A 23,155-nucleotide genomic window follows, 5' to 3' on the forward strand; every position below is an offset into this window, starting at 1 on the left:
ACCATGGCATTGCCTTCACCTGGGATTGTGTTAGGACTGTGCGTGTGAACCAATTCTGGCCACTAAGATAGTATGGAAGAGGCTTCCGGGAAAGGTTTCCTGGCTCCTGAGAAACACATGCAAGAGACACCATTTTTTTTTCCTCTGGACATTTTCATGTCTGGACAGGAGGCCTGGAACAGCTTTACCCACCTTGTGGCCAGTCTGAGGAGGGCAGAGGCAAGGAACCATGGAGCCTGGACATGGTGCGCTGGGGGCCTGCCCTACCCCTGGACTTGTTGTTACAAGAGATCACAAATGTGCTATTATTTAAGCCAGTTTTAACATTTTGTTTCTTGCAGGCAAAAGTATGTGAACTAATGTATACCCGTAATAACATCACTCTTACTAACCTATATTCTGAAAAGTTTTCCTAGGTGGGAAAGAAAGCAGTGCATTTAAACCCAGCCCAATCTAAATATTTTATAGTCTGCAGCCAATCTAATCTATGTCACGCCTTTGTGAAATTCTTTTGTAACTGTCATGCCCACCCTCCTTGCCCCCAAAAAGCATTCTGTGCACTATTGTATCAGTCAGGATTCTCCAGAGAAACAGAACCATAGGATGTGTGTGTCTATGTTTATGTGTTAAGACCAAAATCTATAGGGTGGGGCCTCAGACTGAAAAACGAAGGAAGATTTGATGTTGCAGTTGAAGTCTGAAGAAAGTCTACTGCAAAACTCCTTTTACATTCGGAGAAGGTCAGCATTTGTAGTCTATCCAGGTCTTCAGCTGATTGGATGAGGCTCACACGTATTGTGAAGAGCAATCTGCTTTAGTGGAAGTCCACCAATTTAAATGTCAATCTCATCCCAAAATACCCTCATAGGAAAATATCCAGAATAATGTTTGACCCTATATCTGGGCACAGTAGCCCAGTCCAGTTGGCACATGAAAATAATCACCACAATTACTGTTTTATTTCCTAACTAATCTTGGGACCACATTACACTCTGGGCATATGCCAGGCACTGGGTCACGACTGTGAATGCTGCTGTCATGTGTGCCATGGTAAATAACAGAATGAAATTACAGTTCCACATTAAGGTAATCATTGAGCCCAAGACACGTATGAAGAACAGGGTAAAGGGCAACCCTGGGAAGTATCTAGGCATTAGCAGTAGGAGGAGACGAGCCAGTGGTAGAGCAGCAGGGAAGAGGGAGGGCGGTGCATCTGTGGCTCACAGGAGGAGTCTCCGGTCAGCGGTACCAGTGCTGTGAGAAACTGGGGGTGTCGGCGTTCAGAAGACAATTAGGGACCAGGTCTTTATGAAGCCCTCAGCCCACTCCCCATCTCCGATTTCTACACCACATAACTGTGGGAGTGCCTTCCTGCTCCCACTCAACCAGATTTGCTGTGTCCCCACTGTTAGGATACAGACTCTGCCTTCCCTATCCGAATCTCAGGCACCAAGAAGCTGTCAATTTTGCCACTTTCGTACAACTCCTTTTTGTCCTCCAAACAACTTATTCTTTCATATTTGTTCCACTCATCCTTAGGTAGAGGGTTATAATGTCTCCACAATGAGTGAGGCATACAGATGAGAACTCCGACAAAAGCATGAACTGAGCCCCGTCTAAAGGGGCCCCATGCCATACCCCTGCTGATCGTCGCCGAATCAAAACAAGGCCTAGTGCTGCCCAATATGCCAATTTGTCTAGGACACAGACATCCAGATTTTTAAGTAAAATATCCTAATTTATAAAATTCAGTTTGATTTTTTTAAGTAATAAAAAAGAGAACATGCTGGCATACTAAGCAAAACTTATCTGTGGGTTAAATTTAACTCAAGATCACCGTTGTGATATATTTGCTTTGGATCTGCCCAACGAATCTCCCATTCTCCCAGCTGCAGTCCTCATTCTGTCCTAGTGGGCTCGCACCAAGGCCGAAAGAAAAACACTAAATTTGTATATATACACATACACGCAAATATGCACACACACACATATATGGAGAGACAGAGAAACATAGGTGGGGGAGAGGGAGAGAGGGAGGGAGAGGAAAGAGGGAAGCTAACTTTATAAACACACAAGAGAGAGTTTTGTTTTGATGTGTCAGGTGGAGCCCTATCAAGCACACATGTGCACCCATCAGGAGTGTGGGAATTTCTTAAACAGGACATTCTCTAGTGATCAAATCCAATTTGAAAATGTGAAATGTGATGTTAATCATTTTGACAATATAGAATTCCTGCGAAAATAGATTAATTTTATTTTGCAGGTACCAGGTATTCTTAAAAGGTAATTACATGACCGCTAAGATGTTTTCCTTACAAAAGAAAATGGTGAGTAGCTTGGCATCGGATGGTGAGATAGCTCTGCTATCTTCGATGTGGTATAATGTTAATTGTTATTAATGTCTTCATTTGATCATCATCAAGTTCAGGTGGTTCACCGTTCACCTGACCATGGAGCATCATTCAGCAAGAAATCTCCAGCACAAAACTTCACAAACCAGTTTTGACATGTTTGATCAGTCACAGCACCTTCGCCATACGCTGCACAAATCTTTATGTGGTTCAGTGGCATTTTTACCTTTCTTGAAATAATAAAGCATAACATGCTAAAAATGTCGCATATTTACTTTCATCTTCAATATTAAAATGGCTACAAAAATTCACCAATTGTGATAAGTTTTTCTAAATGCATGCCGGTATGACAGCTGTCACAATACAACCTAATAAAATTGTTTTGAATGAAGTTAAAGACAATGAAGTGCTACTAAAGCCATCTTACAGAAAAGGCCAACCCTATACATATATGTGTGTGTGCGTTCATAAATATATAATATACATATTTGTGTGTGTATATAGACACAGTTTAAAGTAGCAAGAAATTATAGTAGAGCTTTGCTAATGAATGCTTACCTCACTTATCCATATTTTCTGTATTAATTATCATTTCAACACTCATAGGCTTATAGTTTTTCTTATATTTTGCTAATCAAGAGTTGGCGGCAGTGGTAAATTAGCATTTATCATGAAACCTTGTTTTATGAAATTATTTTTTAAAGGATTAGAATGAGTATATTTAGCCTAAGGTGACCAAATAATTAAACCCATCCTCAGTAAAAATAAGAGCTCAAATTCACCTCAAAGGTCAACTAGAATTTGTTTGTGTAACCCTGGGCAACCTACTGAAACCTCTGTGGGTCTCAGCTCACCTGTAAAATTGGAAGGCGAACCAAAACAGCTACTAAGATCTCTTCTGAATATAATGCTAGATTATTGGATTTTCTCGTCATAAAGTTTCACTAAAATTTTGTCTGCATCTCTGCTATCCCTACACTCAAAAAGTGTTATATTGAATAAGGAAAAACACTGTGCTGAATAGGCCACCCACAGTGCGGCAGGCCACCGCAGACGAATCAAAGTCTATAAACGGTCCTCCAACACACACACACACAGCCAACACCTTTACGCTGCCAGCGGCACCCAAGTGTCCACTGGTGGAGTTTCCTGTCAAATCTAAACATCACCTTTATGTTTATTCACTTAAAGATGGAATTTAAGTTCACTTACTTTTTAAAAATTAGCCATATCCTAAGCAACCATAAGGTTGATTGTATTAGCTTTATGCATTTTCCTAATAAAATTCAAATAAATACACACTCCATAAGTAAAATAAAATAAAATTATACCAAGTACTATCTGGAATCGCATACCTCAGTGGAATACATACTAAACTTTGGAAAATACCAGAGTAGCTTTTAAAATGATTATGCACACTGGTCTAGAACATAAAATTTTGCTTTTAAAGAAAACTACTAAAGTATTTCCATTGCATTTATTAGGATAAAAAAATCATCAACTGTTAAATCCATTATTCTTTCATTAGTTAGAGAACCGGATTTCATACATTATTTTAAAAATGGGACAATGGGGCCACCAGTGAACGGGTAGAGTCTTTGTTTTACATGTGAATTAGCATAAATCCCACTCTCATCATGCCAAGTGTGGATGCCAAATCTTTTGGAACCATCTAGATCTGTGAACTGAGAACGACATTTCCTGTGGACTACAGAATAATCATCTTGACAAGGAGAATCCTATGGGGGGAGGGGAGAGAAAGAGAAATGATATTGAATAACTAAAACATGTAAAGAGAAGTGATACCCACCAGTCAATCTTCAATGTATTAGTCTTATTAGGAACAAAGGTTGATTTTCAAGTACTTGATTAATTTAACCTCTCAAATTACAAATGCCTCAATGAAAAAAATGGCTATTGCACTTCTAAGTACTTATCATTTTGAAAGAAGAAACTAGTTCATGGTTGTTTTATTTATGAAACTAAAAATAAATTATTTTCCATTCAAAATTGTTCTAAATCATAAACTTACAAATAAAGGATAATTTAAATTTTATGATCATCTATAAAAGACCCAAACAATTATAATTTATCTACCATTCGACACCTTTTTAAAATTAATGTGTAATAATCATTGCAAAGAATAATATCTTAGGTTATATATTTTTTCTTGGGTTATATCTTTAATAACTTCTATCAAGTCACACTTGCTAGTGAATGCCAAGTTCAAAGATTCATTCCTATGAGAAATTTACCTCAGTGTAATCCAGTACAATGTTGAAGGTATTTATCCTTAGATCACTTCATAAAAGCTTGTATTGTGATAAAATGAGACACTATCACTGACCATTTCCCAAAGGAAATACTGATTTTTTTCAAATTACATCAAGGGTAATGGTGGACAAGGAACATAAAGCCCTTGAACTGATTAGTTCATTTCCACCTTAAATTGATACTAATTTTAAAGCACTAGAACAATACTGAAATTAAATTACCAACTCTATAAAACAATGAAAGAACACAAAAACATAGTTCAGATCTTAGATTGGCTTTATTGAAAATAACTGCAAAATTTAACCCCATGTTCAACCATAACAATCACTGTAGTGTCTTCTCATTTACTGAGTGTCTATTAAGGGGTGGGCATGGTAGTTAAGTGTTTATATATTTTAATTCACAACAGGGCTCTGCAATTGCAATAACTACCCTTACTTTACATAGGAAAAAAGAAAATTTGCCTGAAATCTCTGAAGGAGAGAAGTTAAAGAGTGCCAATATTAAGTGACTCAGCCAGGACTTCAAACTAACACAGCTGACTGTACTGACTGTAAAACCCAAGATCCTTCCAGAAGCCTCATGAATTCTTAATATTTCAGTGATGAAAAGATGTACAAACAAACCCTAAAGCTACATCTTATCCATGTTCCCTTCTACATACTTTGGGCCTTTGCTTTTCCTACTTGGTGTCTGTTTCTTTGTGGCTCATATGTTTGTATGTTTGTGATCAGATAAAGGCCCTTCCAGTGAGATTTGAGCAGCACTGGACAAAACTGCCCTGTTACAGAGAGGCCGTGTCTGCTCATTCTCACCCAGCTGTGAGCTGCTATCAAACTGAAGAGAGTGTCAAATGCAAGGTCAATGTGTTCCCTTAGCATCTCTCAGGCAAAGAGGACAATTCATTCTTATAAGCCAAGTGACAAGATTAAATGTGGTGTTTTAGGAAGGGGATCCTGGCAGCAGAAGGGACTAAGATCAAAGGTGAGAAGGACTGTGTTCAGGAACTGTGATTAGAAATGGATCTCAACTATTCACGTCATCAGCTGATGGATGGATAAACAAAATGTGGTCTATTCACACAGTGCAATATTATTTGGCAATAAAAGGAATAATATACTGATCAATGTTATAGCACAGAAAACAAATGCTAAGTGACAGCAGCTAAACCAAAAGACCATACGTTGTATGATTTCTTATATGAAATGTCCAAAATAGGCAAGTCCACAGAGACAGAAAGTAACTTTTCAGGAGATGGAGAAGAATGAAGAGTGACTTTTAATGGGTGTGATGGCCAATTTTTGTACCAACTTGACCGGATCATGGAGCACCCAGACATAGACGCACGTGCCTTGCAGTGCAACTCACAGCCTTATGGACCTCAGAATATCCATGAACAAACCTGGAAAGCTCTGATCATAGAGTTCTCCAAATGTGGAGGAAATATTCTTTGCCAATAAGGCTTAAACAGGAGTTGAAATGGACAGTAGGAAGATAGGAACAGTCTGCCTGGGGAACTGTAGGAAGAAGAAAATAAGGGAAAAGGAAAGCAGGACAGCAGAAACAGCCAATGTATTTCCTAACATACCCATTCCTATCTAGACTTTCATCAGGCAGAGTCTGCTTGCCCTGGACAGAGAGAAGTGCATTAGGTAAACGAGAGTAACGGTGAAAAGGCATTGGGGGTGGTCTCCTGGGCCCCATCTCTCATGAGAACTTCTGAAGCAAAACACCTCTGCCCTTTCATTGGCCTGGGGCACATATTCACACTGGTAGGACAGCACTGTCAGCAGAAGGAGGCACCAAGAGTCATCAATCCTGAGCCACTTCGATATTTTGTGGCATAAACAAGGCCCTGGAGTAGCTGCAGCTCTGCAGAGAGGGTTCCGCTCTCAGCTGCAGAGCCGAGCATTAACTCTGGGACTGAATGGGCGTCACAGAGGGGTTCTGCGGGGTCAGTAGTAACTATGGGAGTAAAAATAAGACTGAGTAGTCCCAAACATGCCACGAGGGTTCTAACTAAGTCCAGAGAAAAAAGAAAGAAAAACAGAAAAAAACTGACAGTTAACAAAGTCTGCAGGCCACTAATGCCAACAAGGACAAGAGCAATCAGGTGCACTAGGGATATCATCCCAGAGACCAGAACAAGCAAAAAACAAAACAAAACCTTGTTCTCCCACTCCAGCCCCCTGCCCCGGCATCAAGATGCTAAGTCATAGTCCCGTCTCCATGTACCTGGATGCCACCCTAGGGAGAGTCACTATTGCTGTGTGACAGGCCAACACATACACGGCATGCAAAACAACAGCCATTTTCAGATTCCTTGGATCTGGGGTTTGGAAAGAGTACATGAAAGACAGCATCTCTGCCGCACAATGCCTGGGGCCTCAGCTGGGAAGACCTGAAGTGGGGAGGCGGGGGTTGGGGAGGGTGACTTGAGGGCTGGGGCTGGAAACCTCTCATTCCAATTGGTAGTTGATGTTGGCTGCCTGCTGGGACCTTACAGGTTCTCTCCAGGTGCCTGCTTGGGCTTCTTCATGGCATGATAACTGGGTTTGAGAACGAGGGTGGCACAAAGATAACCAGGAGAAAGTCATACTGCTTTTTATCACCTAACTTCAGAAGTCACAAGCATCACTTCTACCATGGGCATAGCTCACACAATTCTAGGGGAGGTAATACAGATTCCGCGTCTCCGTCAAAATCACATTGTAAGAGCATGTGGGGTGGCAGTATGTGTTGCAGCCATTTGGGGACAATAAGAATCTGCCACAGGGAGAAAAGCAGGGTGTGAACCCAGACTACCTCTAGGTTCAAAGACTTGCTAGAAGGACTCACAAGACCCAACATATAGGGTACTGGGGGCTCTGATTCATTACAGCAAGTGGATACAAAGCAAAATCAGCAAAGGGAAAGGGCACACAGGCTGAAGTCCAGGGAAGCCAGGTGCAAACTTCCAAGAGTCCTTTCCCAGTGAGTCACACAGGATATACTTAATTACCCCAGAAATTAGTTGTGAAATGCTCTCTACTGGGGAAGCTCACTGGAAACTCAATGGCCAAGGTTTTTGTGAGAGCTGGTCACAGAGGCACCCTCTGCCCTGAACACAGCGGAATTCCAGACTTGCAGAAGGAAAGCAGGTGGTCAGCATAAACCATATGGTTTGCACAGTTTAGGCACAGTGAGCCATTCCTATTAGGGAATCTTAACTGGAAAGCCGAGCTTTTAGATGTCAACCAAAAGCCAACCTTACAAGCAGCCTTTATAACCAATGACAGTCTCAGTTCTGCTACGATAGTTCTTTGCTGCAAACAGGGGATGGGGAAGGACCTCTAAGAAAGTGAGTTTTTCAAGAGAGATTAAACACTTCCTACAAGAACTGTTTAAATTACGGAATCAGGCCAATCTTTAAATGGATTAAGGAGTGAGTGTTTTCCCACTGGTGGTGGGTTTGGGAAGATGGCTAGTTATCAGTTGGACACATTTCTTCTGCATCTGAGAGTTTCAGACAGTTGCTCTATTTCCAACACCCTAATATAATAATGAAATGTTTAGTCAACATCAATTTAACGAGAGTGGGAAGAAGTGTTTAGAAACTGTGTAAAGAAACAGATCTTTGAATTACTACGTGTTGTTGGCTGACCCATTATTCTGGTGCTTCACAGACTCTGAGTTCTGACGAAGGTCATGGGAGATGGAACAATCACTGCAAGCTTTTTCTGAGCCCTTCAGATGGGGGTAACTGGGAAAATTTGTCTGAGCTGTGCCATGAGTGGGCATTAGCCCACAGTGGCTCATGCGGAGCCAAGCTAAAGGAGACAGACACTTCATAGGAAGAACGATGAAGACTTCCCAGGCTAACTGGGAATAAAGAACAGAAGATGTTCCACAGCCTCAATTCTGTATGGCTGGGAGAGTTTTAACATCATTAAAAAGAGTAAGACAGACATGGAGATGAGGAGGACATGTTTTAGGAGGAAAAGGTGAGTCAGATTTTAGGCATTTTAAAGTGGAGATGACATCAGTACAAATCTTTACTTGGAAGGTGGGGCCATGGAACAGCTGGCCTGGAGGGAGGTCTGTGCCCTTGGCACAGCAGTGAGCCTGGACTGCAAAAATAGCTCTGAAGGGCATTATTTGGACCATGAATTATATTTGAATATAGGCTGTGGATTATATAATTATATTATATTAACTTTTCTGAGGTTGAAAACTACTATAAGTCCTTGTTCTTAGGGAAACCACATTGAAATATTTACAGGTAGAGGGCCACAATGTCTCCAGTCTACATTCAAATGGTAAAGAATTGGTGACTCTGCATAAAGATTATACGGGAGCTCCTTGTGCTATTCTTTCAATGTTCCTTTAAGTATGAAATTATGTAGCCCCCCAAAAAGAGATGGTTGGGGAGCCATGGAGTGGATGAATTCGCTGAGATTGTGTAAAATGAGAGAAATAGGGTTCAGGGATCCAAATCTTGGAGATGCCCATGGTTGGATCCATAAAGAAACCATGAAGGGCACAGAAGAGATATGGAGAATGGGCTGCAATGTCATAGATTCTGAAGGGAGAGGGAGGTCGGAGAATGCAGTGGTCGCCAACAAACCCTCACTTCTAAAGAAGCTTTGTGTAGGGCAGGGCCTGACAAAACACAACCAACAGTAAGGATCGATCTCTCCTCATCTTTGAAGGTACTGTTTCAAGGAGAGGTCGAGAAAGTCAAAGGAAGTGTGCTGATAAAAGATGGAAAAGTAAAGAGCGTCAGATAAGTGAATATTGAGGGCAGCAGGCCCTGCAGAATCAGAAACCACTCAGGACAAGGCAAGAGAATCACTGTGGGGAGGGGTGCAGGGGAATCAATCTTGGCTTTCTTCCTTTTTCTCTTTCTTTTTTCCTTTTTAACATCATAGAAGGATGTTAGAATGTTAGAAGATCTTCTTGGTGAATAGGGCCCCCAATCAATCTTCCTTTATTATAAAAGACATTATAGTTTTACCACTTATAGCAGTAAAATATATCAGTGTATGTTTAAATTATGGGCATCCTATTCTTAGCTACTCGTCCCCTCCCCATTCCACCCCATCACTCCTTGGGTGTTATATCCTAATCCAAGAACCGTTATTTCTGAAACCTTTTTTTAGAATAAATGACTCTGCTGGTTTTTACTTAACAGTACACCCAGTCTTCACCCAGTTTTTCCCCAATCTTCCAAGGGACTGTACTGTAGTTACTCTTTCTTTATTTCATGCTTTTTCTTTAGGACCTTTTATTTTTGATCATTTTATTTTCAAAGTCATTTTTAATTTTAGGCCAGCCTCCTGGAACATCAGTAACCCTGTCTAATTTAATATGAGGATAATTTGAAAGCATAGTTCAATTCCTTCATCCAGATCATCCATAAAAATGCGTAATGGGTTATATTTCCTGGCCAGATCGGTCACTGTGAAGTAACCTTGTGTCCACCATCACAGCCAGCTCGTAGCCGCGGGCGTTCATACAGCAAAAACCATTCGCCCTGGCCTGCCTAGAAGTATGCTCACTCTGTTTACTCTTAAAAAGGTATTTTAGGCAGCAAACTTATTAATGTAAGTGTCGCATTGAATGGAATGAAAATAGGCATAAATGCAAATTGCTGTGATATTTTGTTTCATTTTTTAGTATGCATTATGCACAAAATTGTTTAGCACTTATATGTAATATGTATTTGATTAAAAACCCGTCTTCCCCAAATAAGGTTGTCTTCTAAGCACACATGCAGAGTGATGTGGAAAAAAAAAATTCCCCTCCAGCCAGTGAACTTCACCAAGCCTGGGGATCACAGGGGACAGGCATCACAGACAGATCCCACCATTCGTCCCCTTCGCTACATTTAAAATCATATCATTTCTATTGGGTATGTTTCTCCTGATGATTTCATTACACGCAACAGAATAATTGGCAAACATAGCTATAATAAATGTACTAGTTATATATATAAGAAACATTCACTATCCATTTTTATTTGATAAAATTTTACAAAGGAAAAGTACTAGTAATAAATTCAGGTATTCAACTACAAGTAGTCATAGAAAGTGCAAGGAAGTGTAGGCTGTGGGCATAAATGTAAGTATTTATATCATTAATGAATCTAGTCACCATAGTAAGGTTTCATAACAAAGTGTGGGGATCCATAGAAGCAGCATCATGAAATAAGCTGACAATATCACATGAACTTTAGTAAAGGCCGGCATCAAGAACTAAGCAGTACGCTATTGAACCTTAGCTATTGAACCTCAGAATTTTTTCTTTCTTGTGCATAAATTTTTTGGTCCTATCATTTTATTATTTTTATTTTTTACTTAAAGATATTATTTATTTATTTTAGAGAGATGGGGAAGGGAGGGAGAAAGAGAGGGAGTGAAACATCAATGTGTGGTTGCCTCTAGCACACCCCATACTGGGAACTGGCCTGCAACCCAGGCATGCGCTCTGACTGGGAATCAAACTGGTGATGCTTTGGTCCATACGCCTGAGCTCAACCACTGAGCTGCACCACTCAGGGCCTGGTCCTATCATTTTAATCATATAAAAATAAATGTCATTTTTCTTACTCTTCAATCTATATTATATGAGGACATCTGTAACTCTTGTTTTTTTTACTTTTCTATTGACTTAATTGAGGTGACATTAGTTGATAAAATGATATAGGTTTGAGGTGTACAATTCTATGAATACATCATCTATATATTATACCGTGTGTTCACCACCCCAAGTCAAGTCTCCTTTCATCATCATTTATGTCCTCATTACCCTCTTCCACCTCCTCCCACCTGCCTTTCCCTCTGTAATCACCATGCTTTGTCTGTGTCAGTGAGGTTTTCTGATTTGTTTGTTTATTTGTTTTTGCTTAACCCCTTCATCTTTTTCACCCCTCAACCCCTCTCCTACAACTATTTTTCATGTTTTATACTTGTAGTGGTATAATTAGGTATAAATTTGAGGCTTAGGGTTCTCAATTTTAAATTTTTTTGTTTTTTTTCCATTACATAAGTAAAATATGTTCACTGTAGAAATTAAAGATAACCAAACAGAAGAAAATGAAATCTCCCACTATCCCAAGTTTCTTAACATAGAACTGAGCTGTATGACTTACCCCAGAACAAAAAATAAATCATGGTTACTTGAATTCAGCAGTCAATATAACTGTAAATACAATTACAGAAAAACTAAATACCAAACAATAATTCAGAACTGAGTTTCCTGAAAATAGATACCCATAATTTCTCAATTGTTGGCAATATGCAAGATGAGCAGAAGTTATAATATTTATTTCCTAATTTTCAAGTAGACTTGAATTAAATATTTGCCACTGTCCTTAACCAGAAAGATTACTTGGTTATAATTAAATGATTACTAGGATAGGACAGGATCAATGAAAGAGGCAGGATCAATGAAAGAGGCAGGGTCAATAAAAGAGAATCAAATCAAAGAGTAGAATTTGAGAGCCAGAGAGCTCATGAATATCTTCCTGTCTCTATTCGTGAAGATTCTCAGGGAGAGAAAGAGAGAATCAAAGAGATGGAGATTTTAAGGAACTTGCTCACATGACTACAATGGTGGAAACTCAGGCAGAGTTTCTATGTAACAGGGGTTGAGTCAGGGCTCCCTCTGCTCCAACGAACCTCAGGTTTTTGCTCGTAAGGCTGCCATCAACTAACAGGACAAGGCCTACCCACATGACTGAGGATAATCAATAAGGCAAATCCTACTGTATCCCAGTTAACTGGGAGGAGCTGTGGAAGTCCCGTGGAACTATATAAGCAGCTGCCAGTAGATTCCCGAGGTTGAAGCTGAGACTCAGAATGAGAACTGTTTGCCTATAAGATACAAAATCATGCCTACATTTATACATATAAGGTCAGCACACATATATATGTACGACATACTATGAGCTCTTTCAGGAATGAAATTTAGATTGAGGAAGTCCGCCATCTCCTTCTGAACCCAAGTAACAGAAGGCTGGCTTCATGGTTCACTAGCAGCAGCATTTTAGAACATACACTAAGTACAATTCTATGACCCCTTCTCTCTTCTCCAACTTCACCCCCACCACTACTTCATTTGCAGAAGAATCTAAAACTTTAATTTTTCAGTTAATAATAGATAATAAGATGCACAATCACATTCAACAAAAGGTCATTACTTTTTTATTAGCAGATATTGAGTCAGAACAGTAATAGGGAAAAAGGAGAAAATTTAATAGCAGGTATATTATGACACAGTACAAAGAAAAGTAGAACTAAAATAAAAGTCATGAAGATATATCATAGAGCTGGAACATTACCTAGTTAAACTTCAGCCTCAATTTCTGGGTAGAAGTTTTGCAGATCCATATTTTATTCTGGACTAAACACACACACACACACACACACACACACACACACACACACACACACACACGGGCTGTCTATACCAGAATGAAATTGCCGAAGTGGAAATTGAAAGCTAATTTAGTTCGGATGATTGGTGCTTCCCATAGAACCCCTACCCTATTCTAGATTCATTTTCTATCCCAGCTTTTAGTGTTTTTCAGCAAGTCTGTCTTTTCCTTGTCTTCTTTTTACGGCTCCTGGTAGGCATATCTTCTTAAGAGGAGGAACGCTAAAGGCAGTTCCAAGCTTAGGGGAAGAAGTTTCTTTCATGTGAATAAGCCTCATTGAACAATAAAGGGCTCCTAATGATGCTGTCCATTTTTAACTCCTCACCAAGGTACATTTTTGTCTGGGATGGTACTCAGAGTATTTATGAATCAATACAGCACAAAGCAATCAGACAGCGCAAGTCCCAGAGGTCTCCGATCAGGCAGGTGTTGAGCTCCCGGAAGGTCCAGGCTGGACAAACTCAGCCATGAGGCCCAGGAAGCCCAGTGCCCAGGACCCACACTACTTTTGGAGGCTTACAAAAATGTTTCCATTTCTTTTAGAATCAGAATTTTAAAAAATGAATATAACAACAATGTAACTACACTTATACCACTAAATTGTACACTAAAAATTAGTACATTTTATACTATGTATATTTTACCACAATGAAACAATGCAGAAGTGTTTAGAAAAGCTAACTCTAGTAAATGATAGAAACTCCTAGCTAAGTCAGGAAATGATGGTGGTAATATAACATTCATAAATATCTCAGAGCAGAAAACTTTGGCACCTATTATACTGAAAATTTTGTTTAAAATAGGGTGTAGAAGTTCAAAAGTATTTCCCAGGGGAAAAATGAGTATTGTATGCTTTAGTTTTGTGTAATAATATTCATTCATTTTTTGGCAATAATTTCAAGACTGTTAACAATAACAGGGTAACATAATATGGCCATAAAACATAATAACATAGTAAAATATTTAAGGAGACAGTATAAAAGAAGGGTGAAAAAATGGGTAATCTTTACAAAATGCCAATGAAAAATATAGTCTAAATATGTATTTCTTTAATAAGCTTTTAAATCCAAAGAGTTAATATAATCCAACTTGGATCATGTTTGTCTTTATACCAATGCAGTTGCAAAACATATTGTTTAATTTTTTTTTTAATGGAAGAAGGAGCCCGTGAAGGCAAAAATGGCTTAAGGCCTAGGAAAGTCACCATACTGTCCTGTGTCTGGGGAGTCCAAGGCAGGGACTGGGCCTGCTGAGGTGGCCCAATTCTGGGGCAATTCAAGGCCACAGCTAATTTTCAACCAGCACAAAAATATCAGTATTTTAACAATGCTATCTCCACACCAGCGCATAGAGGCTCAGTGAGTGGTATAGGACAGGCCAATCCTGCTGTTACTGCAAATAATTCTTAAACAGATGTAGCTTCTTTTCTTACCTATTACAAAACACTGCTTGGACCCCATGTGGTCAATTTGGAATGCATGCCAACTTTAAAACATAATTCTCTATTAAAAACATCCTCAGCTTTTTATCCCTGAACAGACCAGACATGCAACACTTTCTGATTTAAAGGTGCTCATATGCCTTCAAAGATAACTGAGGCAGCTCTATTTAGGAAAACAAGAGTCACTTCACACCTGATACAGACCAACAAGATGTACCCGAATGACAGCTGCACAGCTGGGAGGAGCCATTAACTTCCAAAATGCTTCCAATTTCATTGAGGGCTGGAGCGTCCGCCGTGGCCATCAGCCCAGCCCTTCTTTCCTGCTGCCTCACGGTTTGATTTTTAACACCCATGTTTAGAAACTAGGCAGCCATCTGTCTCATCATTTTCTCACCTTCTCAAGTCAATGGCTTTGATGCCATTGTAGAAACTCACTCCCATGGCCGCATCCTGGAGTCCGTCATCCCCCTACGTCTGAAATTCCAATGAATTCAGTACATCCCCTTGCTCATTACCTCCAGTTTTTCTATGTCTCTCTCTCACTCCTTCACGACTGTCATGGTTGTTCTTTTTTCTCAACATTCTTGGTCCCTTGGGTCCACAACTTCCTGAGTTTGCCTGAACTAATTATTTTCTTTACTCATCCTGAATGTATTCAGTAGGCACAAGTATGCTCCGCTCACTGGTCCCAGTCTTAAAGGCTCTCGTACCCTGCAAACAGCCAGCCATGGACCAGGCCTCTAATCTACCTTCTCTGAAACTTTTCCTCTATTTTGGGTCTTTGGGAAAAGGATGAGGAAGCTTTTAAAATAAGATAGCTTTCAACTGAAATTGCGTGAGCTGTAATAAACACGCAGTGTAAGAAGTGGAGTTCTGAAGGAGTAGCTTGCAATTCTCTTACCTCTCCTTGGAAACGATTTCACAGCTTTCTAATGGTCTGTATTTCCTTAATTATATTCAGAGCTATGGTGTGATAGCTCTCATTTTCTTTAAGCTTCCCATAATGCTGTCCCACTTTATGTGAATATGCAGTTAAGCAAATGTAAGAGCCCATAATATAAAAATTAATAAAGTCTCAATTCATGCAACAAAATTTGAAAGAGTATGAATGCAAATATTTTAAGATTGCACCAGAATTATATAATTGCAAAGGTGGTAGCCTGAGTGAGCGGTGAACTGTTTATGCTAAGGCCATATGGTAAAGTACTTTGCAAGTAAAAAATATTCTTCTTCACTTGTTAGTATTTTGTGAAGAATACACTTGTTTACATGTGTAATAACTTCAGTCACTATTCTGCTGTTAGTCAACCATCCACTGTTATAATGTAAACTAGTTTTGTATCCTAAAAGGATGTAATGCAAAGATTCATAAAACGGGGGTGCTGGGAAGCAGTGCTGAAAACAGATCTCAAAGTCAGTCCTTTGGCAGGGAAGCTGGAAGTGAATGAACACAACTCTAATAAAGCAAACAGTGCCACGGCATGCTGTGCTGTTAATGTGGAAATCAGCAGTGGAGAAATATTAGAAATAACACTGGAAATTAAAAGCATAAATATATATATAATACAATGGCTAAAGATTTATGCACTCTGAGAATACATCCCACATTCTTTATTTTTCTGCCTATGGGGAAATTAGCCCTTTGAATTTTGTGAGTTTTTAATTACATATTCAACTTTCTTCATGTAGAGATGGAACCAAATTCCCTGTATATAAGGGAATGAGCCTGAGTTGCATTTTAAAATAAGTGTTTGTTTCCTTGTGTGTTTTTTTTAAATTAAAAACAATCAGGCTAAAAAATGTAAAGATGAAGAAAATCAGCTGCAGTATCACCATTCAATGGCCAAATTTAGTAGTATTTTGACAGTTTCATTAGTTTTTTTCTCCATATTTTTACATTGTTTAGATAAAATAAATGTTTAATTTTGTATCTTAATGTTTTTCTTGATTTAAATGAAGATTTATCAAGACACTAAGATCTACAGATGTTAGAAGGCTTCAATAATCTCACCATATGATTATAGCATATTCAATTAGTACCATTTCCAACACTAAGACATTAGGCATTTTCCAACTTTTGCCATTATAAATAATCTAGTGATGAGTATCTTTGGCTTTTAAATCATTTTTCTTTGGGGAAATTTCTTAGAAGGAGAATTATTCGATCAAATAGTATCTTGATACATACTGCCAAATTCCTTTCCAGAAAGATTAAGACAACTTAAAATTTACCTGGCAACAGATAAAAAAACCCTCTCCCCATCTTCACCTCACAGAGTATTAAATTTATAAATTTCATTTACAGTTCATTTAGTTTTCCAGTCCTCTGAAATAGTAGTTATTCTCTTTTGAGATTTCTGTTTGAGTGAATGGTTACACACAACAATTTATTATCTTCTTGGAATCTCTCACGAGCTGCAGACAGAGGGCGGCTGGAGTCCAGGCTCAACCGGGCTGCTTGTGCCAACCCGGTGGCTTCTTCATTCATAGGCTCAGCCTTGTTCCCTCCTGGCCTTTTCCTCTAGCACAGTACTTTGGGTGTGTTACAAGGGGGCTCAAGGCTCCAAGAATCGGAAGCAGTTTTTTTATGAGGTAAGGTAAGTTTCGGTCTGAAACAGGGTCACTTTTGCTATGTTCTAGTGATCAAATCAAGGACCTGAGAGTCCAGATTCAAAAGGCAGAAACATTTGCATCTTGCTGGCAAAGTGGCCTGTGCTAGTAGGAAAACCCACTGTCTTTGGAGACCACCTCCCACAACTTCTCCACTGCTCTTTATTGATCTAAGCTTTTCCTCATGAACGTATTTTAAATGTGTGTTGCTATAGTAGTCGTATGCTTTTTTTCCTCTATAGTTTACTAACCAGTCAGTGCTGCTGTTTTTCATATGCTTCTTTCGTATTTACTCACCTTACTAAATGCTCTTATTTTAATTCTCAATTTAGTATCTTGGTTCTCCTAAGAGGATAATCATACTATCTTAAAATAAAGATAACTTTTTTCTCTTTTTCAACAATCAAATCTCTTATATATTGCACTGGTTAAGGCTTCCAGAAGATGCAGCCTTGTTCTGTCTCTGGAGTATAACTTTTTAAGTACAAGTATATTCAGGTTATAAACTGGGCATATTTTATCAACACACACATTTTCCAGAGACAAATTAAGCCACTTTTATGTGTCAATACAATACAAATGAATAGAAAGGCAGGTTCTTATTCCAGATAAATTAAATTCAAGGACAGGGATAACAAAAGAAGTTGAAGAAGAAAGTATTGAATCACTAATATGTTTTGGACACTGTAATATTTTCTCCCTGAAATCTATAAACATAAAAAATCATAACCATAAAACATTGCATTGACTCCCTCAAATAGCAAATATCTCTAAATAAATATAAAATATCATGAATCTCAGCAATTTGTCCTTTCTTCCTGAGCTTAACTACTTACACTTGATGTAAACAATAATTTTATGTATATAAACAAGTATTACAATATGGCTTTCCAACCCACTTATACTCACAAGTGGCTGATAGTCATACGGTGGAGTGTAGTCCTCAGTATATGTCGTCAATGAACACCTAAGAGGGAGAAGTCAGTATATGAGAAAAGAATGACTTCAAAAACAAAACATTTAAAAATTTTAGTGGTATATACTTAACATAAAATAAAAACATTTTAAGAAGGATCAGCCCTCATAAAAATTTAAAAACCCACAACTTCTCAGCCTTCTTTATAGCGCTACCTACCCCAGCAGGGTGGTCTTCCTTCATTCCCTTCAATTCAGCATCATCTACGACGATCCTGTGCTGATAATATGCTACCAATCCCAAACCATGAGCTCAGGTGCGTTCCAGACTTTTGGAATTCTTTACCACCCATTTTTTTGCTTCTCGAACCTTTTTAATTCTATGCCCATGTTCTCTGCTAGATGACAACTGACAAGATTAACAGAAGACAGCAAGGAGGACTAAGATAACATAGCTTCCCCAGCCTTCACCCCATTAAACACGCAGAATTTCGCATAAAACACATCCTACTTGCCCCAAGTGAACAAGCACAGCCAAGCTCAAAAGGGAATCCCTGAAGTGCTAGAAATGAAGAGTAGACTCATTAGAATGGGAAGCATAAGCTGACGCCCCAAGGATAGGGGGTTGGCGTTTGCGCTGCGTATCAAAGGCATAAGACATGGCCTGGGGGGGTTCCCAAAAGGCAAAGAGCTAAACCCCTATTCACAGCCAGGAGTCTGCGAAGGCTGGACCTCCATAGAACAGGAGCCAAAAAAACTCTAGTAACCAGTTCAGGGAAACTTGCCAGAAAGTTTCTTTCCATTTGAAACTGAGGGTGGGGGTAAAATCATTCTCCCATGAGAAATTGAAGTTCTGCTTCTATTCCCGACACTTTATGGAATGAAACAGTCAAAGAAACTCCTCTGAGAATTGCACACCTAAAGATACTGGGTAGAAGGAAATTTAAACATTTTAATACATGGCTCAGCTAGTGGGGTAAAGTAAGAGAGTTGAACAAATAAAAGAATTCCAATGCAAAAAGAAAGTCCAACTCAGAAGTTAAAGGGTACGGGTGTTCATTTTACTTGCTGATAATCACTAATTCCTGACCGACTTCCGATGTGTGGTTTCCAGAGGAGTAGCGTTAGCATGATCACGTTGTAGTGCAAATCATTACTCACATGTTTGTGGTGATGCTGGTGTAAACGCACCTGCTGTACGGCTGGTTGTGTAAAAGTATAGCACATACAATTATGTGTAGTATATAATATTGATCATGACAATGCGTGACTGTTACTGGTCTGTGTATTATCTGTACTATACCACTATTTTAAAGTGTACTCTGCTAAACTAAAAAGTTTTCTGTGAAACAACATGCTGTGTTAATGCCAGCAGCAGACTCATACTTCTTGTGATTGCATCATTTCCCCTTGTGCCTGATTCAATCTCATTTGATGGGAAAAAAAAACCCTGAGAACATCTAAGACTGGAGGATTTAAAACACTGGCTTCAAGAAAGAGGTGTGGGGTATGCAAGACCACAATGGCAGTCTTTGTAAGGCACCGCTTCTAGGGAAGTTACAGGTGGAGACAGCTGGCAAAGTAAAGAAAAATAAGTAATCAGGCCCAGAAATTAAAGGTCCTAGAACCACTACTTCCCTGCCCACCTCCCCACGCCCTGCAAAAAGATGCCATTAATGAAATAAAGTTCACTTCACTGTTCTAACAGAAGAGGGCACTCTTGAACTAAGATATGGAGGAAACTGCCCACACTTCTCATTTTTCCTCCATAGGATTTATGGTGGCTGCCAGTCCAGGAAAATTAAACATGCTTAAAATGTAAAGCAAAGGCAACATTACTTTGAGAATAAACCATAAATAAGAATCAAAACCAAGTTGATGAAAATGCTCTGCAGAAACATCCCTAGTCAGAGTGGTCCTCTACCAGCATTTCTATCCAACCATGTACTGGACATTCTAGCAAATGCAGTAAAGCAAGAAAAAGAAGCGTAAGTATAATAATTGGAAGGGAAAACCCCAAATTTTCATCATCCACAGATAATAAAACTGTCTACATTAAAAAATCCAAGAGGACCTTTGAGTCATAACAACAGGCATGTTTCTGGAAGGCTGTTGGATGCAAGACCAATACACAAAAACAGTGTGCCCAAAGTCAGCAGTGAGAAACTAGAACGCACAGTTGAAATGGAAAATGCAACGAAGTCTCTAAAATTCCTAGAGGAATACATGTCACAGAAGACTCATAAGACATTATGGGAAAAACAGGAAATTTGTTGAAGGACATAAAATAACTCCTCATTTATATGTGGGTGACTCAGTCAGTCCATGCTACACATACACGCACATGTGGGCACATGCATATGTATCCCTTCTAAGGGGCTCACAGTTTTACATTTGATATATAATGTAAATGATATACAGTGTACTGCTTAAATTATGATCTAAAACTTCTATTGATCAAAAGACACCATGAGCAGTTAGAAGAGAAGCCAGAGACTAGAGGAAGGTACCATAAAATTAAACAAAACAAGATTAGTGCCCAGAATAAAACATTCTTACAAATCAATAAAAAACAGAATCCCATAGAAAAATGGACAAAGTCTATCAACAGTCAATTCCCAGGAGAAGAAACATGGCTAATAACTATTTTAAGATAAATTTGGGCTTAAAATCCAGTCTTAAATTCAGTAATTAGTGAAGCACAAAGTAAAACAACGAGGTGCCATTTTATAGCCATTAGATTGGCATAAACTTAAAATGTCTATAACATGTATAAGGATATGAAAGAATGGGCACACTCACACGTTACCAGTGGCAGTGTCTTGCAAAATTGAAGGTGCATTTATGTTAATACCCAGAAACGCTATTTCTGAGCATGAAGAAACCCTTGCATCTCTATCCAAGGGAACATGCACACAGATACCTGGTGCACCCTTATGTGTAATAATGAAAATCTGGAAGCTAACCTCCACCAATAGAGTGGATATACTGGATGGTTATGATAAATATGGTAAATCGTTTCTCTTAAAAAATGTAAAGGAAATACAGTAAAAAACTGACTTACATTGTAAGTAGGTAATGAGTAGATAAATGGGTGTTTTGAGCAGTATAATATTCAAAAACATTCAAATGGAAGTACAATAAAAATATTCCATAATCTTAAGATGTTTGTGTTAATAGATAACAATGAACATGCTCTCCTACCTTATTCCTATCCAAAGCTATGACTTAAATGATGTGATTATCAGTCAAATACCAGAGTTTAGCTCTGGGCAGGCTGACCCTGCAAGGCAGCACGGGGCACCTCTCTACTCACTGAAAGCAGGCAGGACCCCTTCCCTCCACGCTCAGACCCGCTCCCTCTCCGAATATCACCTCCCAGCACGGTCTGGTACAAGTACTGAAAAATACTTATTGAGTGAATACAGCAATAAGAATAATGATAAAGAGATATAGATTTATAATGAAAACTTAAATAGAGGTGGAAATTAAATATTCAGTTATCCTTTTGAAAAGCAATGTGGCTCAACAAAATGGAAACTTTTATGATACCAAATGACTTTCAGTCAGTGAAACTCTATGTCTGCCTCTCTCCCCTTTTTAAATCTGAAGAACAGAGCAACAGTTTTTAAGTAATATGGTTCATCAGATTTAAAATAGGGTGGTCTTTTGAGAATAAAAATATTAAAAATTCAGCATAAATCTTCCTCTTAGATATCAGCTTGAGGCTATAATTGAATTAAAATGTATTAGAACAGAACATGTCTACTAGAAGAGAAATGGCCTTCAGAGAAACCTAGGAAAGCAGAAGGTGAGAAGAACAAGGGAGGTGTTGGTTTTAGGCATCGTCCTGAAGGAGCAGTGAGCTGGCTCATAAAGAGACCTCTCTGGTTCTGGGAGCAGAGGCGGTGCACATCACTGTGTTCCAGAACAGCTTGTGGCAGCCAGTAACGACTTCCAGTCGCTGTCTGGGACCACCAGCAGCAAGCCCGTGCCCCATAGCTCTGATTACCATTCCATCCCTCCCTGTAGCTATAGGTCCGAATATCAGCCTCCAGCCCATGTTCAGTCAGGGCTCTCCCATGGGATTTCTTAGCAGAGACCACTGGTCTCTTAGCAGAGACCACTCTGCTTTGATGAGAACTGTGTGAAGCGACACCCCTGTCCTCAGAGGGAGCAAATGATTCCAGCAGTCTCTGAGGTCCAACTCTTCCATGCATTTGCCTGGAGCTCCATGTGGTATTCCAGTATTTTTAAAATAAATTCCCCTTGGTTTGAGATAATTTGAGAACCTCCCCTTTTGTCCTGAGATAATGTGCGTGTCTGTCACAACTGAAAGAGTTCTATTATAATCAAGCAATCAGAGCCTGAGGTCATTGATTACTGTAATCATGTAACTATCCTTGCTCTGATTCCAAACACTCTGAACAACATTTTGATTATAGTCTGGCTTCCAATATATATATTTTTCAACCAAGAGAGACTTTTTTATCAGGCTGACATGACTGGTGTGCTTGAATATTTTATTTCTCGTTACAAATTAACTAATTAGAATGCTGGATTTTCTTGTGAGTTTAAGGATCACAAGTCAATCTTTATGAGCAGACGAATTCTGAAGCACGGATAAAAGGGAAGGAAGTGTAAAACTGTAGACAAGATTCTGGCAAATTCACCAGGATAATGCCACACTGTGAGGACACTTGGAAACAGTACAGCGACCTTCACCCAGCACCACCCACACTTTGCCACACATACCCTCTTTAACCTTTAACGGCTGTAAGGTAGAAAGCAAGTAGTGATTTTTGTAATATGAGAAAGGAAAAGAAGTCTGATATGAAGTTATCATTAAAGCCATGGCACTTGGTAAAATACCTACACTTGCACTCACACCAGTGGTAACTCATGTGAATCTATAAGATGATGCACTAAAACCCACAGAATCACAGTTCTTAAACCTAGAAGAGCTTTAGAGATCAATTGCTTCTTTTCTGTTTTCTCTGGAGGAGAAGCAGATATTTTCTCTACCAGCTTCCCGACAGCCAGGGGAAGGGCATGTGCTGTCTACTCAGAAAATAAGACAGTCTCCCCTCAGTCTGAATCTGTGTACATGATGCAAAGAAGGAGGGAATTAATTTGTAATTA

At 39.1% G+C, this 23,155-nt stretch overlaps 1 protein-coding gene across 3 annotated transcripts in view; it reads right to left on the bottom strand.

Annotated features, from left to right (window-relative positions):
• Positions 1-3,814: 3,814 nt before the first annotated feature.
• Positions 3,815-23,155, bottom strand: part of CFAP95 (cilia and flagella associated protein 95) — a 109,496-nt gene continuing 90,155 nt past the window's right edge. For all 3 annotated transcript variants that reach the window (XM_037157601.2, XM_037157600.2, XM_053656262.1), the window contains exons 5-6: positions 18,008-18,065; positions 3,815-4,090 (exon numbers count right to left, since the gene is read on the bottom strand). In XM_037157601.2, the coding sequence (XP_037013496.2) occupies positions 3,902-4,090; positions 18,008-18,065 (247 nt within the window). In that variant the 3' untranslated portion in view covers positions 3,815-3,901. The remainder of the gene's footprint in view (positions 4,091-18,007; positions 18,066-23,155) is intronic.

Source organism: Artibeus jamaicensis, unplaced genomic scaffold, assembly GCF_021234435.1.
Source record: "Artibeus jamaicensis isolate MK-2021 breed Jamaican fruit bat unplaced genomic scaffold, CSHL_Jam_final scaffold_1964, whole genome shotgun sequence".
Lineage (NCBI taxonomy): Eukaryota > Metazoa > Chordata > Mammalia > Chiroptera > Phyllostomidae > Artibeus > Artibeus jamaicensis.